The following is a 19,462-nucleotide window of genomic DNA, read 5'->3' on the forward strand; positions in this document are numbered from 1 at the left end:
AAATAGAGTCAAAGATAGGCAGGACTCATGCAAATGGTGATTGGATACTAACTTTTGCAGAACTTTTTACACTTTGCTATTTAAAAAGTAATTTTAAACAAAAGGATAGAGGTACACAATATTATTTTACAACTAAAGAAAAACCTCTTTTTAAGTATTACCTTGTCATGAAAGACAGGACTCCTGAGCGTCTTTCGTAACTCTTAAAGGATGTGACTCCTGCGGTGCAGCCAGAATTGCTAATAGTTCTCTGAGTGACGGAGATTTAAACACGCAAAGAAATGTGTTAAAACCACATAAATGGAATCTGGTGGCCACAGACCCACCGAGGAACATTGAGTCGTTTGGGTTGAAGGGTGGTTAATCCTTTAAACTTGAGCAGGTTAACCCTCTCTGAGAGATGGATCTTAGCGTTTGCTCAGCCTTGGCTAAGGCCCGGCCCGCATCTAGGGCTGGATCTCCCCCCACTGCCTTTATCCACGGGCCTGGAGAACTGCGAGCCAGCAGCCCGAGACCCTGCCCGCCTCCCTGCCTGGCCACGCCCTCCCTCTGTCCGCTCCACTCTGGCCACGCCCCTCCTTCCTCCAGTGCCCGCCTCCCTCCAAGCAGGCGGCGCCGGCGTGCCGGCCGTCAGAGCCGCTGTGTGGGTGGGGCTTGCGCAGCCGCCGGGACCCCTGCGCGCACCGCCTCTCGCCCCTGGCCGCCGCGCGCCTCCGCGGACACGCACTTCCTGCAAGGCCTCCTTGCTCACCTTAGCCGATCCGAACCGAGCTGAGCCCATTCTTGCTCTTCCAAGCTGTTCGCCATGGTGGACGAGCTGGTACTGCTGCTGCACGCGCTCCTGATGCGGCACCGCGCCTTGAGCATCGAGAACAGCCAGCTCATGGAACAGCTGCGGCTGCTGGTGTGCGAGAGGGCCACCCTACTGCGCCAGGTACGTCCGCCGAGCTGCCCGGTGCCCTTCCCCGAAACGTTTAACGGTGAGAGCTCCCGCCTCCCTGAGTTTATCGTGCAGACGGCGTCTTACATGCTCGTCAACGAGAACCGGTTCTGCAACGACGCCATGAAGGTGGCATTCCTAATCAGCCTGCTCACCGGGGAAGCCGAAGAGTGGGTGGTGCCCTACATTGAGATGGATAGCCCCATCCTAGGTGATTACCGGGCCTTCCTCGATGAGATGAAGCAGTGTTTTGGCTGGGATGACGACGAAGAAGACGACGAAGAAGATGAAGAAGCTGATTACTAGGCCGGGAGACCCTCGAGCCTAGGGGGGTGGGCCCTGCACGCCGCCACCACCCCCCGCCCCGCTTCGCCCCTCCCGGAGCCGCGACACTTCCCTCGCTCCCTATCTGCTTCCCTACTCTTAGCTCTGGTTCTCTTCCTTATTCCCCGCCGCCCCGCCCCCGTAGTGTTTGTCTTTGTTCTGGGAATAGTGCTACAGTTACCTGCTGCTGGGGCTGGGGCCTCTCTGAAGTGCGCTGCCTCCCACTCAGGCCAGTCCCAGGGCCCAACCCTGCTAATTTGAACTGTGTTCTGAGCCCCAACTATAGGGCAGACTGTTACAAACTGGTCAGACTACCCACAGCCCTGCCGATTGTCAGGCCTACATCTGCCCAGAGACCGACGCTGCCACCTAACCAACCTCCATCACATTCCAGCGACACACCAGGCCTTTGGAGATAAGGACCAACCTAGAGGATGCTTTTAGTTGGCTATACCACCTGGGACATTGATTTGGACTGCTCACGCCCCCCCCCCCCCAACGAGGGGCTAATCTTTGCACCTGGTTCGTTCCCTCCTTTCCTAACTCATAGGGTCTTCTCCTGCCTCACCAGGTTGCTGCAGGGGCCCGTTGTGCCTGGCAGCCAAATTATTGACATTTCTCCTATGCACCAGTTTTGCACAACTGTCATTTTTCTTTTAAAACTGAAGCAGTCCCACAGCTGTGTGCATTTGGACAAAAATACTAAAAACAAAAACCAGACAGACAAAAGCAGGTACTCAGCCCAGCTCCTCAATACTACATAGAAAAAGCATTTGCATTCTTTTCAATAAATATCAAGCACTACGGAAAAAAAAGAGCGTCTTTTAATGGTTAAGTGCTATCATTGGCCTTTGCCACTCTCACCCTGACTCCCATTATTCCTATTGATATCAGAGAGCCTAGTTCAATCCCATTATTCTCTACTGTCATGTCTGGGCAATAGAGGACTGCTACTACAGAGCTTTATAGGGAATCTGGTGCTCCCCTCACCAAGGCACTTTTTAAAGCCCTGGTGAAGTGAGTGTCCTCTGGGGCTTCCAGGATGGGATGAATAAGGGGTAGTTGAGCAGATGGCACACCATCCCAAACTGGGACACTCGAGAGAAAAAGGGAGCACTATTACTAATCGGAATGGGACAGTAGGCGTACATCAGGGCACATACCATATTCCTGTCTTCCTGAGCTTTTGGGTTCTTTCTCAGCCCTGCCAGGCAAGTGCTGCCTCTTAACTCTTATTCCCTGCAGGGTGCTGTTTGAGTTCAGGCTTCCATAAACAAGGCAGCACATTGTTTCAATACCCATTTTAGATGCTTGAGCTAATGTTAAATCCTGAATCCTGGGTAAATGCACCCATAAGTGGAGCCAGATTTTAATGTTTCATCCTCCTTGGGCAGATAACCCTTAGGATCCCCACCCGTCTGTGTGCCCCAGATTCCTGCCTGTAGAAATCGACAAGATGCTTGGCTATCTCCCATACTAGATCTTGTAATGCTGTCTGAGCTGTGCTGAGATCTCTTTGTGGGCCTGGAGGGCTGGAGGCCCTAAGGGAGTGGGGTGAGTGCTGAGAATAATCTCTACCTTTGTGAGCCCATAACCCCAGGTTAAGTCTTTGAAATGTTAAATCAGGGAAGCCTGATTAGGGGATTTGTGGGGCCTATCGCTGCCAGCCAGGAACTGTCAGGAGGATTTGAGGGGTTCAGAATTCTGATTCTTACATGTATCTGCCCAGATGTCTTCTATACCATGCCGGGAACCAGCCCTACTTTAGAACCTCTAATTTAGATAATAAAATTCCTTCTTGTTTAAGACCTTTTGATGCTGAGTGTTTTATTTGTACTAATAAACCTTACATTGTGGGTTCAATGAGATACAGGAACAAGTCTCTTGCTGTGAGCTGGGCTTCAGTAGGAAGGTGTTAGGAGTGAACAGGAGCAGAATAAGCTCAGGAGAGAGAATGGAAATGAGAGCATGACAATAGTTCATTTTTACTCTTTGGGATCTGACATGAAGTCAGATAGAAAACCAGTTTACTTGGTGAACAGACAAAGTCCAGAGCAAGAGTCATCTTTTGGACCTAAGAAAGTTGTTTCTGTAGGGTGGGGACAGGGGTAGATAGGACTTAGCAAAGGAGGTTGAGGCCCAAACAGTAGATGTGGGGAAGTGTTGGGCCAGAGCTGAAAGCAGGTAAGGGACCCAACAGGGCCAAAAACCATTCAAAATAATCAGTGGTCCAGGTAGACTTATTGGAGTTAGAGATACAGTGGGCAAAGAAAGGCAATGCTTGCCCTCATGGTGATTCCAGGTTGTTGCTTTTATGGTGCCTTTGGTCAGAATTGGGATAGCAGCTAGCGACAGGTAAGGTCCAGAAAGAGAATCTAGACTGATTAGATTTTGGTAACTCGGGTGGAAGCTGGAAGTCTGAGTAGATGAGATCTACTCCCCACTACAAGGGAGCACATGCTCTGTGGGGAAAGAAGGAGGCTCTGGTCAGTGAGGATGCCATGCCAACACAGTACCTGGGTAGCACTCAAGATGGCAAGGCAAAGGAGCTTCTGGAATCTGAGATGCACATGTCCTGGGCTTGTATGCGTGTACATGAGCTGGCTCTGAGTGTATATGTGTGTCTGTGTGTGTGGTAGTATCCGTGTGTCATGGAAGAGCAGGTTATGCTGTGAGCTATAGAGAAGGGCAGTGTAAGAATCTGGCCACCTCGGGGGCAGATTCTGCAACAAAAGCACAGATACTGACAAGAACTTTACCACCGAGGGAGGAATTCAAGATGGTGCGATAGTGGCATAAGGCACAGCCAAAGAGAATGGAGGGGTAAATAAGCATACCTGCAGATCAGATCACCACTTAGCAGTTCCCATGCTGGCTCTGCGGAAACAAATCTGACTGGTATCCATGAGAACACAGGTTCAATCCCTGGCATTGCTCAGTGGATTAAAGATCTGGTGTTGCGGTGAGCTGTGGTGTAAATCGGCGGCTACAGCTCTGATTCAACCCCTAGCCTGGGAACTTTCATCTGCCATGGGCGTGGCCCTAAAAAGACCAAAAAAAAAAAAGCCCACCACTTAGATGGAAACTATTAAAAGTAGGTGAAAATGTTGAAATAGTATATATGAACTCCAGACTCCTGAATTTCCATCACACTGGGCTTGAAAAGGTCACTGAACTTATGTGCCTAATGAAGTGAAATTAATCATATTGAAGGTCATAATCATTTAATCATATTAAATCTACCAATGTAGGTTTGGATTTTTCTGATCATTTGAATACATAAACAGTGCCATCCATTAATTCGGTGTTGCTGTGTTTTGTAGGGTGGTATATGCTAGAGGTTCATTTTGCACATTGTGTTTGATAATTTTCTGCTATGACAACATAGTGAAAACCTCAGCAATTTGGAAGTAGGCCGAATAGAGGGAGACGTTGAAATTAGTGGAATATTTATTTTTTAACAAATGAACCTAAATTTTTTTAAGTTCTTAAAACAGTTAAAACAAAGCTAATAAAGGGATATTAATTCAAGGTCCTGAGAATGCTTTCTTTGATAGATGTTTAGAGTGGGGTAAATATATATTACTTGCTTTGAAATATGAATTTTGCTAAAGTAGCATTAAAAGTGCCTGGTAGTTTGTGTTACTGAGTAGTTCGAGTATTCACTAGTCTTATGTCTACTTACTTCTAAAGGTAGAGACAGTGAACTATGGCCTGTTCCATGTGCTTCCACAGTGCTGGTAACCTGATTCCTGCATCTAATCATCCCCTTTTAATTTTTTCCCCTCCTGTCTGAAATGCTTCTGTTAGGATTGGTTCCTTTATTTGCAAATATTCTATTGTCCAGAGACTTAAAAAAAAAAAAAGCAGTGAAATTAGCTTCTGATGAGTAAAAGCTTGACTGAAGTAATTATGAACAGTATAGTAAGATTTGTTAATGGAACAGAAACCCTCCCCTGGATAAGTTGGGGCACGGGCGGGGGTTGTTGAGATGCTGCAAAGGAGGTGTCAGGATAGCCAGATAGCAACATTTGTGCACCTCTTGGTATCTGAGCAGTGATCAATAACAAATTTTTCTCATGTTTTAACCACAACATTTGCATACCTTCTCCTCCCCCCTGCCCTGAATGACAGAGGATTTCATGAGCAGAAGTGCAATAATATAATTCTTCAATTTTAGCCAAAGTCCCTATATACAGTCAGTTTAAATGACCAGTCACTTCAGAGTCAACCAGTCAGCTCAAGATAAAAAAATGTCCCAAGACTGTTTATATTGCCTCAATTAGAAGTCTTTCTTTTAAAACAAATAATACCAGTAAAAGGAAGCAAAGGAGATTATATTTCAATGGTAATGTAAGTAATTGGGATATTTCTGATTAATCTATTCTCCAGACACAGATAATTTTACTGCCATACAGGACTTTTAGAAATGCTCATTTGAATGTATACAAGTAAATTTTTAACATGTTCACAAGTAGAGAGAATAATATAATGAGTCCCAATAGATCCATCTCCAGATTCAAAACTTACCAACATTTTTGCTTCATCTATCCCTTTCCTTTCTTCTAATTTTTATGGAATATTTAAAATAAAATCTCAGATACCATATTAATTCGCTCTTCAATATTTCAGTATGCTTCTCTAACACATAAGGCTTTAAAAACAATCCATAATATCATGATATGTACTAAAATAAAAGGAGTCTTTCATGTTTAATACTCAATCCATATTCAGATCCCTAGTGTCTTAAAATATTTTTTAATTATTTGAATTAGGTTTCAAAAATGCTGACATACTGTATTTGGTTTATATATCTCTAAAACCTTCTTTTAACCAATAATAATTGTCCTCCATCCTTCTTTTCACCTGCAAATTATTTTTTGAGGAGACCAGGTCACTTGTCCTATGGGATTTCCTATGTTGTATATTTGCTTTATTCTTTTCATATCTTTGCCCAATTTTCTCTTGGGTTGTTGATGTTTCTCAATTTTTCAGAAGCTCCTTAATTATTAGGGATCTGTAATATATGTTGTACATATTTATGCCCAGTCTAACACTTGCCTTTTTATTTACTTTATATTTCAGGCTGATGTGAAAACGTTTAATATTTTAGCATTTTCCACTGTCTCCTCCCATTTCTGTACTCTCTAATTTATTTGCTTATATTTTTTTCTCTTGGTGTCTATACCTTTAAATAGTGCATATACCTTTAGTATTTTTCAGATACCAGTGATCTATTTTGACTGTCAGCCATGAAAGATGAGGAAATTAACATATACGCTAATGCTCTTTCCCTGTCGACTTTGTAAGTTTCTTCGTTGTCCTTGGTATACGTAACATCTGCATGTTTTTCCCATGACCATATTACCCACATGTGTTTTAATATATCAGATAAATGAATTAAATAATAACTGTCTCGTCCAATTTTCATTCAGTATCTTTTTGTTAGCAAGTTTCTTTTTCCATTTTTAGTTGTTTTTTCAAAAGGTAAAAAACCTGCAAAATTTCTGTATACCATATGGTCAGAAGTTTTGATGGTGAATTATGGTTTTGTTATGGGTAGAGTTCGTGGGTCACGCTTTATTTTCTTTCGTTACTCCACTATCTTTTGGCATTGAATGCTTTTTTGTAGAAGTCTGAGGCCACCCTAATGTTTTTTTATTCGTAATTGATTTGATATTTTTATTGAGTTCCCAGAGAATTTTTTCTTTATATTTGAATAGAATGTCTCTAAGTGTTACTCATTTTTTTGTGGAGCCATTTAATATGTATATTCGAGACCTGATTCCTCTATGCAAAGCTTTTATAATTATTTCTTTAAATACATATAATACATGTTGACTCCCATTTACCTGCCTTCTATTTTAAATATTCTCAGGCTTCTAAAAATGCTTTCTTCATTTCCATCTTTTTTATTTTTACTTTTACCAATCCTGTTCTCTTTGTCCTTTACAATGATTTCAGAAGTCTGTCATTCTTCGTGTTGCTTCCAGTTTGGCTTCATTCTGTGATCGTTTTGTTTCTTTCCCACATTTTTGGCAAGTGCTTCCAGTTAATACTTTACTTTCTATTGACTCCTGCACATTCCTGAATCACCTATTTATTTGTTCTCTTGTCGTGTAGCTATGGACCCTTTATATTTTCTAAGTTGATGGTGATGGGCTATGTTATGATATGATGGTGATGTAAATCACACCTTATTTATTGGCAGTGTTTTTCTAGGGGGTGTCATTTGCCGTTTTTTCCTGTCCTTCTCTCCTAGGGGGGTGCTTCTAGGAACCTCTCAGTATCTTTTCTCCTTCCTAGTTATGCTGCTGTTCCTCAGTAAGGGGGTTGGGAGTTAGAAGTCAACCTTTTTTTTTTTTTTTTTTTGTATCTTTCAGTCTAGTCCAACAGCATTTTTCCTGGCTTTTGGTAGCTTGTACATTCAGATCTGACTCCCTACCCTCTTTTTTAAACATTTCAGTAGCACTCTCATATTTTCATTGTATCTGAATGTACCTGGATGGTTTCAGACATTATTTTAAGAGTCAACATTCTGTACTTTCTGTTCTCACCCCTGCTGCTCAGTAGTTCTGATGTCTTAATCGCCTGAGATAATCTGTATCCCTGGGAGGCACTGAGCTAACTTTTGAGAGGGATCGAATAAGATTCAGCTCTGGTGATGGAAGAACCTGAAAAGTAAATAATGAAATATTAATAATTTAGAATACTTTCTCACTACAGCTGTGTGCGTCTGTGTGTGTATGTGTTTTCAGTTTTAGTCTCAATTTTGGGAAAAACTTTTATCCCTCTGTGGAGCAAGAAGAAAAATCGAATGGTTTTAGTCATCTGTGGACAAGAGGCACCATATACGTAGGAGATCCGATCTATATGTATATATGGGGAAGGAGAAACAAACTTGTTGTTCATTGGAATAAAACATGAAGAGAGTGAAATCAGTATCTGAAAATGGGACCTTAGAAGGGATAGAAAAGCATATATGGAAAGTTTGGTTTGTTTTGAGTTGAGAACGGATTGTTCCTCGCACAAAATTTGAGTTCAGTGAATGTGTTGGTGATCTGAGAGGCTGATCCCTGTTGTGGCTTTGCCTAAGATTTACTCCACCAACCCTAGACAGCTTACTTGTCTTCTCTGGTTCTAAACTTCCATACCTATATCATTGGAATAATTACATCTTAGGACTAGTATAAGGAAAAAACTGCCTAATATCTTATGTGGAGTCAATAAATATTAACACTAGGAGTTCCCGTCGTGGCGCAGTGGTTAACGAATCCGACTAGGAACCATGAGGTTGCGGGTTCGGTCCCTGCCCTTGCTCAGTGGGTTGACGATCCGGCGTTGCCGTGAGCTGTGCTGTAGGTTGCAGGCGCGGCTCGGATCCCGCGTTGCTGTGGCTCTGGCGTGGGCTGGCGGCTACAGCTCCGATTGGACCCCTAGCCTGGGAACCTCCATATGCCGTGGGAGCGGCCCAAAGAAATAGCAAAAAGCCTAAATAAATAAATAAATAAATAAATAAATAAATAAATGTTAACACTATTCTTTTCTTTAAGAGCTACTATTTAGTAAAATAAGAATGTAAGATTGGCTGTTATGGTAGTCTTGTGTGTTTTGGTAGCAAGACACTGATACTGGGGGATTTGGTGTGTCAGGAAAATGTGGTTAACGCTTTAAAGTGTTGGAAGTTAAGAATAGATACTAAGAATTAATTGATGTGAACAGCATTTAACATTTTAAAAATCACTTTCATATTCAGTTTCGCATTTGAGACTCCTAACTTAGCGTAGCGAAGAGATATTTTTATTTACATTTTATAAATTGGGATATTAAGTCCCTGAGCTGCTCCAGGACTTGTCCATGATAAAAAAAATCTCAGAATCTGGCCCAGAATTCCCACCTCAAGTCCAGTGTTCTTTTTATGGTTTATGCTGCCTTTTGAAAGTAATGTCTTGTTCGGGTTGCCTCTCTCCGGTGGACCTTCATTTCCTTGTTTGTAAGCTGCAGTATTTTCATTAGTGGGCCACTCTGCAGGTTCTTTTCTCATTTAATAACAAAGCCATTAGATGAGCAACTGGCACTGCCCGTTCCAACTCTGAACTTCTATAATTTTATCCTCATTTTGCACAAACACTGGAGTACTTGCAGGAATCAGTATGAGATTTGAGAAAGATGCTAGGATTACTCATTTTTTAAAAGCAACTCCCCAACACCCCCCAAAAAAGCCCCCTAAATGTCCATCAAAGGAGATAGACTTAAATAAAGTATGACAAATCCCTATATAAACTACTATGCAGGGGTGAAAATAAGTGTTTTCTTTGTATTTTTGAAGGGAAGTTCCAATAGGAACTGGTAAATATAAAAGTAATTCATAAATACATGTAAAGTATAATGACATCTACAGATATTTTAAAACCTATACACACACACACACACACACAAAAGGGAAAAAAAGAACAGAAGGATAAATACCAAAATTTTAACAATGTTTACTCTAGAGAGGGCAGTAGTATGAAAGAAAATTTTTGCTTTTTTACTCTATATTGCTGTTATTTATTATAGTGTGTACTAATGTAATTTAAACCATAGAATGAGTACTTACTCTGGATGGGTTTTGATGAAAATGGAGAACAACCGTTGGTATTATTATAAAATATTTCTCTTTTGGAAATAATAATTCATATTGTAGGTATCATAAACTTATTCACAGTTTGTTATAAAGATAATTGGTTTTATAAATTCTGTTATTTTAATTCTACTAAACAAATGATTAAAAAAAACCCTCTGTTTTGTCAATGAAAACAACTCATACTCAAATAATTATTTCAGTGATAAGTCTGGTCAGTGAAATTAGAAACAAGTCATTCCTATAATAGCTCTTCAATTTATCCCTTTCTTTTCAGCTATGATATCCTTAGCGAAATCCTCGTTGCTTGGTAGGTTTATTTGAATGGACTTCTAGATGACTTTTCTTCTTACAGATTCTTTTCCTTCTAATCTGTTCTTTTCTTTGCTATTTAGTGTTATCTTCTTGAAAACTAAATCTTACTTACTGCTTTTTAAATGCAAAATCCTGCCATGATCCCCCTATCCTCAGAAAGTACTTAAATTCTTTACCATGACATTTATGTATGGATAACTCTTGTTAAAAATTATCTTTTTATTATTATAATGAACATACCATAGAATTCACTTTTTTACGTATACATTTCAGTATTTTTTTTTTGATAGTCACAAAATTGGGCAACCATTACCACTATCTAATTCCAGAACATTTTCATTATCTCGAAAAGAAATCTCATACCCATTAGCAGTTACTCCCATTGCCCTCTTCCCACCTCCCCATTCCTGGAAACTCCTAATTTCTGTCTCTGTGGATTGCCTATTCAGGACATTTTATACAAATAGAATCATATGAGATATGCTCTTTTGTTATTGATTTCTTGCATTTAGCATACTAACGTTGTAGCATGTATCAGTATTTCATTTCTTTCATAGATGAATAATATCCCGTTGTATGTATATACCACATTTTGTTTTTACATTCATCAGTTGATGGACATTGGCTTGTCTCCAATTTTTGGCCACTATAAATAGTGCTGCTATGAAAATTAATGTACAAGCTTTTGTTTCAACACCTGTTTTTGGCTCTCTTGGGTATATATCAAGGAGTGGAATTGCTAGACATATGTAATTCTGTGTTTAACTTTTTGTAGAACTGCCAGATTGTTTTCCAAAGTGGCTATACCATTTTATGTTACCATCAGTATTATAAGGGTTTTATAGTTTCTCCACATTTTTATAAACACCTGTTATTGTCCATGTTTTCAATTACAGTCATCCTAATTGGTGTAAAATGGCATATCATTGTGATTTTTGATTTCTGTTTCCCTATTGCTTAGTGATGGCAAGCGTTTTGTCTTGTGCTTATTGGTCATTTGTGTATCTTTTTTTTTTTTTGAGAAATGCCCATTTTTAAATGGGGCTATCGTTTTATTGTTGAGTTATGAGTTCCTTATATATTCTGGATAGCAGACCTAGACCTAATTATTATTGGATATATGATTTACAAATATTTTCTTCCATTTGATAGGTTGCCTTTTCATTTTTTTGGTAGTGTCCTTTGATGCACAAGTATATTTAATTTTGATGAAATCCAATTTATATATTTTCTCTTTGGTTGGTCGTGCTTCTGGTGTCATATTTAAGAAACCATTTCCCAGCCTAGGGTCACAACATTTAGCACCTACGTTTTCATGGCCTTTATGTTTTACATCTATGTTTTCATAGTTCTCAGAGTCTTAAGTTTTAGCTGTTTCACTTTGGTCTTTTGTCCATTTTAAGTTACTTTTTATGTATGGGGTGGGGAAGTGGTGTAAATTCATTTTTTTGCAAGTGGATATTCAGTGTCCTAGCACCATTTATTGAAAGGAATATTATTTTAACCCCCACTGAATTGTCTTGGCACCCTTATCAGAAATCGTTTGACCATAGAGTTATACATTTATTTCTGGAATCTCATATCTTTTAAAACATTTTTATTGGAGTATAGTTGACTTACAGTGTTGTGTTAATTTCAGGTGTACAACCAAGTAAATGTGTTATACGTATACATATATCCATTCCTTTTCACATTCTTTTCCCATATAGGTTATTACACATTATTGAGTAGATTTCCCTGTGTTATACAGTAGGTTCTTATTAGCTATTTTCTATATGGTAGTGTGTATATGTCAATTGTATTCAATTGATCTATGTTTCTATGCATATACCAGTATCAAACTATCTTTATTACAATAATTTTGTAGTAAATTTTGAAATTGGGGATCATGAGTCCTCCAACTTTGTTCTTCTTTCAAGATATTTTTGGCTATTTTGGGCCCCTTGCATTTTTGTATGAACCTTAGGCTCAAATTGTGAATTTTTTCAAAAAAGACAATTGGCATTTGATAGGGATTGTGTTGACTCTGTAGATCAATTTGGGTATATTGCCATCTTAACAATAAGTCTTCTAATCAGTAAACATGGGATATCTTTCCATTTATTTAGGTCTTCTTCAATATATTTCAGTTATGTTTTATTGTTTCTCTCATATGCCTTCCACTTATTTTGTTAAATTTATTTCTTAGTTATTTATTCTTTTTGCTATTATTCTAAATTGAATTTAAAAAATTTATTTTCTGATTGTTATTAGTATGTAGAAATGTACTTATGTCTGAAGGAAATAAATCCAGATGGAAGTTCAAAGATGAGGGAGGGAATGAAGGGCATTAAAAAAAGGACAAACTTTTGCACAGCAAAGGAAACCAAAAAGAAAACAAAAAGACAACTTTCAAAATGGGAGAAAATAGTTTCCAATGATGCAACAGACAAGGGCTTAATCTCTAAAATATACAAAGATACAACTCAACAACAAAAAAGCCAACAACTCAATGGAAAAATGGGCAAAAGACCTGAATAGACTGTTCTCCAAAGAAGATATACAGATGGCCAACAAGCACATGAAACAATGCTCAACATCCCTGATTATTAGAGAAATGCAAATCAAAACTACCATGAGATACCACCTCTCACCAGTCAGAATGGCCATCATTATTAAGTCCACAAATAACAAATGCTGGAGGGGGTGTGGAGAAAAGGGAACCCTCCTGCACTGTTGGTGGGAATGTAAGCTGGTACAACTATTGTGGAGAACAGTATGGAGGTACCTTAGAAAACTATCCATAGAACTACCATGTAACCCAGAAATCCCACTCTTGGACATATATCTGGACAAAACTTTCCTTAAAAAAGATACACACACTCACATGTTCATTGCAGCTCTATTCACAATAGCCAAGCCATGGAAACAACCCGAATGTCCATTGACAGATGATTGGATTAGGAAGATGTGGTATATATACACAATGGAATACTACTCAGCCATAAAAAAGAATTACATAATGCCATTTGCAGCAACATGGATGGAACTAGAGACTCATCCTGAGTGACGTAAGTCAGAAAGAGAAGGACAAATACCATAGGATATCACTTATATCTGGAATCTAAAATATGGCACAAAGGAACCTTTTCACAGAAAAGAAAATCATGGACTTGGAGAATAGACTTATGGTTGCTAAGGGGGAGGGGGAGGGACTGGGAACTTGGGGTAAATAGATGGAGAATGTTGCCTTCGGGGTGGATTAGCAGTGAGATCCTGCTGTGTAGCACTGGGAACTCTGTCTAGTCACTTCTGATGGAACACATAATGTGAGAAAAAAGAATGTATACATGCATGTGTGACTGGGTCACTATGCTGTACAGTAGAAAAAATATATAAATAAATGATTAAAAAATAAAATATCTGCAGATGTATTTGAAAAAGACAATATACTGAAACCCATTTTCATTTCTGTTTATACATCTGGTTAAACACAATGGGAAAGCTTCTCTTGCAGAGATATCTCTGGAAAGAGGACATAATGTATATGTCCTTGGTTTTGCTGACACAGTAGTTTGACTGCTGCTGAAGTGCTTTTAAATCCCCTGGGACAGTGATCCTCTTTTGCAAAAAGTAACTGTTTGAATGGAGGTCCGGTGTCAATGCTGTTAATGGCCCTATGATGACACAGTTCACATCAAGGATGAAAATGTTTAGGTCTTTTATTTCTTTATAGATCTTTGCGCATCTCAGGAGGCATATTAAGACTTTTGTAGACACTGAATTTGAGGTAGATAAAGACCATTTGAAGTACTCAGGATTACCTCACAAACCTGCCTCAAAAATAAGATTAGAATGGATTCTTGCTTTTGTTAAGAAATTGTTTTTTAATGATTTTTATTTTTTTCCATTATAGCTGGTTTACAGTGTTCTGTCAATTTTCTACTGTACAGCGAAGTGACCCAGTCACACATACATATATACACTCTTGTTCTCACATTATCCTCCATCATGCTCCATCATAAGTGACTAGACATAGTTCCCAGTGCTATACAGCAGGATCTCAGTGCTTATCCATTCCAAAGGCAATAGTTTGCATCTATTAATTGTTAAGAAATATTGATAAAGTATATACAAGAAGAGGGGATGTGTACTGGGTCTTGTGTGGACTTGCTTATGTAGATACTGATATTAAATCCCTGGACATTTCAATGGTCCCATGGAGTACAGAATATAATAACATTTCTGAATGTACCTACTATGCCAACTTTGCTAAGCACAACATATCTCTAACTTTTATCATGGTTTAAAAAATATTATTATTATTATTATTAAACAGGAAATTGAGGTTCAGTGAGATATAAAAACTTGCCCAGATTTTATGAGCCTAGATTCAAACTCAAGGGTATGTGATCCCAAAGGCACCACCATACCAGAATTCTGTTTGAATAATCACATGTATCAAATAAACATTTTCCATAATAGAGGAGTGAGTATACTGAAGAGGGATGACATCAAGGGATGAGTGTTTATGTTTCCTGTGGCTATTGAACCAAATTACCACAGACTTGGACTTAAAATAGCATACATTTGTTCCCTCATGGTTTCTGAGTACAAAGGTCTGTAATTAAGGTGTATACAGGGCTGCACTCCCATTAGAGGTTCAAAGAGAGAGTCTGTTTTTTTTCTTTCCAGCTTATGGTGGCTTGTGTCACTCTAATTGCTGCCTCTCCAGTCATATTGCCTCCTCCTCTTCTGTCTGTAAGATCTGCCTCAGCCTCAGTCTTGTAAGGACACAGAGTCCCTCCACCACTACTTTGATTTGGAGCCATTAGGACTAATTCTATATTGTCCTTTTATCTTCTGTATTTCAGGGTCACTGGTATCCCAGGTCTCCTTGTACATCTTTTTTTTTTTTTTAAACCCTATTTTTCAACTCTTGAAACCCATCTACTTTGCCCTCTGGAAATCAGAGTCAGTGTTTGGTAAAATCTTACTTATTTTTAGTAACTTCTCAATATTTCCTTTTACTTCCTTATTCAAACTGAAATCTGGCTCTACCCTAATAACTGTAACTGCAACCTTTTTAAATGGTGGATTTCTTTCCTCTGACATACCCAAGTTACTATTTATCCTAGAGTTAGGTATTTCTTTCTTCCTTTTTTTTCTTTTTATGGCTACACTTGCGGCATATGCAAGTTCCCAGGCTAGGTATCAAATCTGAGTTGCAGCTGCAGGCCTGTGGCACAGACGCAGCAACAGCAACACTAGATCCGAGTTGCATCTGCGACCTATGCTGCAGCTTGTGGCAATGCTAGATCCTTAACCCACTGAGTGAGGCCAGGGATCAAACCTGTATCCTCACGGACACTATGTCGGGTCCTTAACTCACTGAACCACAATGGGAACTCCAGGATAGGTATTTTTATTTTTCCTCCCTGCTGATGACAGACTATTGTCTCTTCCTCCTCCTCCCAGCTTGGACTCATGTCATTATATATCTCTTGTGATGGTTAATGTTATGTATTGACCTGGCTGCGCCCCAGGATGCTCATATATTTGCTCAAACATTAATCTAGCTGTGTCTGTGAAGGTGGTGTTAGATGAGTTTAGCATTGAAATTAATAGACTGAGTGAAGTGGATTGCTCTCCCTAATGTGGGTGGGTCTCATCTAATCAGTTGAAGATGTGACTAGAACAAAAAAGCTGACTTTCCTCAAATAGGATGGAATTCTTCCTGCATAACTGTCTTTCACCTGGGGCATTTTTTTTTTTCCTGCCTTTGGACTTGCACTGAAAATTACGCTGTCAGATCTCCTGGTTCTCAGGCCTCCAAACCTGGACTGGAACCAGACAATAGCTGTCCTGGGTCTCCAGCCTCCTGACTACAGGTCTTGGGACTTGTCAGCCTCCATAATCGTGTGATCCTTATAATGAATCTCTTTAAATCCTATTGGTTCTGTTACTCTGGAGCACACTGGCTAATACACTCCTCTGTATTACAGTCATCTATTGACTTCTCCTTTACTACTCTTCAGTCATTTTACCTCATGGCACATTATCACTCTTGTCAATACTCTTCTTGTTTTAATTCTTGGTGATTTCGATATTCATGTGTGTGAGTTTTCAATGTCCCGGCCTCTCAGTTCCATGACCTGTTCTTTAGTTTTATTGTTTTTATCAAGTCCGATTCTTGTTCCCACGGCCATGTCTTAACTTTTTATTATCAGTAACTGCAACCCCTCTGTAACTTCAGTGTCAGGCATCCCACTTGACCACCAACTCACATGTTCTGATACTGTGATAACAATGCTTATTTTACCCCACTGTGAACTCCAGTATAGTGACTCTGCTAATTGTTCTCTATCAACTCTCCCCCCCTCCCACTCCACTGCTGCCATGAACGTATCCTCACTTCCATCCACATTGAGCTCAGTGTCTACAGTCCATTATTACCTTCAGCTCCCTTGCCTCTTTCGTGTTAATCATACTCATTTGGCAAAATCCCAAGCCTGGTTAAACCAAACATGGTTGGAGAAACTCATGCAATCATGCTAAGTGGTCTCAGTTTAAATTCAAGATCACCAGCCTCAAGTGGATCCTCAAAGCTGCCTGGCAATTAAGCTGTATTTGCCAATTCTATTAGCACTCTCAATGAGTACTTTGTGCCTTCTCCCTTTTCAAATGAAACACCCACTCTCTTCACTAACTTCTTGTTTAACTGAGAAAATAGAAATAATCAGAAGAGAAATTTCTCAAGCTAGCATCACCACGTTGTCCCACCAACCAGCTTCTGTGCCCATACAATCACCCTTGTTCCTGTTACCACATATGAAGCATGTACTCCCAGCTGAAGCCATTGCACATAATGTCGTTCTTGCTCACCAACTCCAGGATATCCCTCTTGCAATTTTCTTCTTCCTATATCACATTTTCCCCCCTGGATCTTTTCTTTTTCTTCTTCTTTTTAATGGCCGCCCCGATGGCATATGGAAGTTCCTGGGCCAGGGATTGAATCTGAGCTGCAGCTGCGAATGACACCACAGCTGCAGCAATGCTGGGTCCTTTAACCTAGTGCACCAGACTGGGGGATCAAATCCTTGCCTCTGCAGTGACACGTTCTTAGCTCACAGCACCACAGTGGGAACTCTTGGATATTTCTCACAAACATAACCTACTACTGTTTCTCCCATTCTAATGAAACAAAATAGCTTTCTTGTTTCATTTTCCTCTCTGGCTGCTGTTCCATTTCTTCTTCCCTTTTATGACAAGAGCTCTTTATGAAAAAATAGTCTGCAGTTGCTGTTTTTGATTCTTTTCCAACTTGTTCTTAAGGCTTTCAATCTTACCTCTCTACACAATTGTTTTTATAAAGGTTGCCCTTGTGTCACTGAATTGTGTCTCCCTAAATTCATATGTTGAAGTCCCAAACCCTAGTACCTCAGAATGTGACCTTATTGGGGATAGAGTCTTTACAGAGGTCATCAAATTAAAATGAGGTCACTGGGTAGGCCCCAGTCCAGTGGGATTGGTGTTCTTATAAGAAGAGGAGATTAGGATTCAGAGAGAGACACCAGGAGAATGTGCTCACAGAAAAAAGGCCATGTGAGGACATGGCAAGAGTCTGCAAGCCAAGGAGAGGGGACTCAGAAGAAACCCAACCTGCGAGCACTTTGATCTTGGCCTGTACCCTACAGAACTGTGAGCAAATAAATCCCTGCTGCCTAAGCCACCAAGCCTGTGGTATTATGCTATGGTGACCCTAACAGACTAACACATTTACCAATTACATCCATGTTGTGAAATCTTAAACGCCCTTCTCAGTATTCGTGTAACTTAACTTATCCGTAGTATTTAATATAGTTAATCACTTCTTCTTCCTTGACACAATAGCTTTGTTTCATGGATATTACAGTATCTTGATTTTCCTCATGCCTAACTGGTGTCACCTTCTCACTGTCCTTTGATTACCCTCGTCCTCCATTTTCCAATTCTAGACACCAGGGATCAATTCTTAAACCCTGTATGCATTTATTAATCACTCCCGTTACTACCACTCTGGTCCAAGATACATTTTCTGGCCTAGATTGCCCCCCTCTCCGGCCATACCCATGGCATGTGGAAGTTCACAGGCCAGGGATTGAACCCATGCCACGGTCGCAACTTGAGGCACAGCTGCGGCCATGCTGGATCCTTAACCCACTGTGCCACAAGGGAAGTTCCCATAGCACTATCTTCTTAACCTGACTCCCTGCTTCCACATTTAACTGTCTACAGTCTGTTCTCCACACAGCAGCCACAATAATATTTATAAAGGAGTATGTTACTTCTCTTCTCAAAACCAGTGATTGCTGTCTCAGCCCGGGTAAAAGCTTGCGCATGAGGTCCGCATAATCCTACTCCTGCCCACCTCCCTAGCTTCTCCTGTGACTCTCCCCTTTACTCACTGTACGCGCTTGCACTGACCTCTTTGCTTTTCCTTGGATTTGCCAGATATACTCCCACCAGGATATATTTGCATCTGCTTCATTTTACCTGGAATGGACTTTGCCCAGACATCTACGTGTCTCTCTCCCTAACCTCTTTCAAAAATCTGCTCAGATGTCACCTTCTTAGTAATGTCTTCCCTGACTATCCTTTTTACAGTGTGAATGCCACTACCTGTAATCACCATTCACCTTCCCTACTTTCCTCCATAGCACTTAAATTGTACTGTCAACTTCCCATGACCCTCATAGGCTACTGTGAGGATTAAATGAGTAATTAGTGCCTAGCAGATAGGAAATGCTCGATAAATGTTAAATTTTTATCTGTTATTTTAATGCAGATGACTTGGATACTAGGGAGTTTATAGATCTTCTTTATTTTCCGTTATTATTTATTTTGAGAGGAATTTCTTATTCATGTTCTTTGAAAATGTTGTAATGTTGCGTTCATCTTTGTCTTACTGGTTTTCAAAACCTTGACCTTAGTATCTCTCTATCTTCAAAATAAGGTTGTATCAGCTGGTCTTTAAGGGCCAGCTAGCTTGTAATCTTATTCTTTGTTTTCTTTTTATGGCCACACCTGTGGCATATGGAAGTTCCTAGGCCAGGGATTGAATCAGAACTGCAGCCACAGTCAAGGCAACACCGGATCTGAGCCCCATCTGCAACCTATGTGGCAGCTTGTGGCAACACCAGATCCTTAACCCACTGAGTGAGGCCAGGGATCAAACCGGCATTCTCACAGAGACAATGTTGTGTCCTTAATCCACTGATCCACAAAGGGAACTCTTGTCT

The 19,462-nt window shown here is 40.1% G+C and overlaps 1 protein-coding gene across 2 annotated transcripts; it reads left to right on the forward strand.

Moving 5' to 3' along the window:
• The first annotated feature begins 678 nt into the window (after positions 1 to 678).
• On the forward strand, positions 679 to 3,070 carry LDOC1 (LDOC1 regulator of NFKB signaling). 2 transcript variants are annotated; one of them, XM_047765398.1, is made up of 2 exons: positions 679 to 934; positions 1,016 to 3,070. In XM_047765398.1, exons 1-2 carry the CDS (start codon positions 806 to 808, stop codon positions 1,244 to 1,246), a joined length of 360 nt encoding a protein of 119 aa, XP_047621354.1. In that variant the 5' UTR covers positions 679 to 805; the 3' UTR covers positions 1,247 to 3,070. The 2 variants fall into 2 exon arrangements, with proteins under 2 accessions (XP_047621354.1, XP_047621353.1); XM_047765397.1 differs by having other exon boundaries at positions 681 to 3,070.
• The last annotated feature ends 16,392 nt before the right edge of the window (positions 3,071 to 19,462 follow it).

The sequence above is a fragment of the Phacochoerus africanus genome, chromosome X (genome assembly GCF_016906955.1).
Source record: "Phacochoerus africanus isolate WHEZ1 chromosome X, ROS_Pafr_v1, whole genome shotgun sequence".
Taxonomy (NCBI): domain Eukaryota; kingdom Metazoa; phylum Chordata; class Mammalia; order Artiodactyla; family Suidae; genus Phacochoerus; species Phacochoerus africanus.

Bases quoted from the DNA above. Each gene is read 5' to 3' on its own strand.
- LDOC1 (XM_047765397.1), top strand. From the start codon at position 806: ATGGTGGACGAGCTGGTACTGCTGCTGCACGCGCTCCTGATGCGGCAC.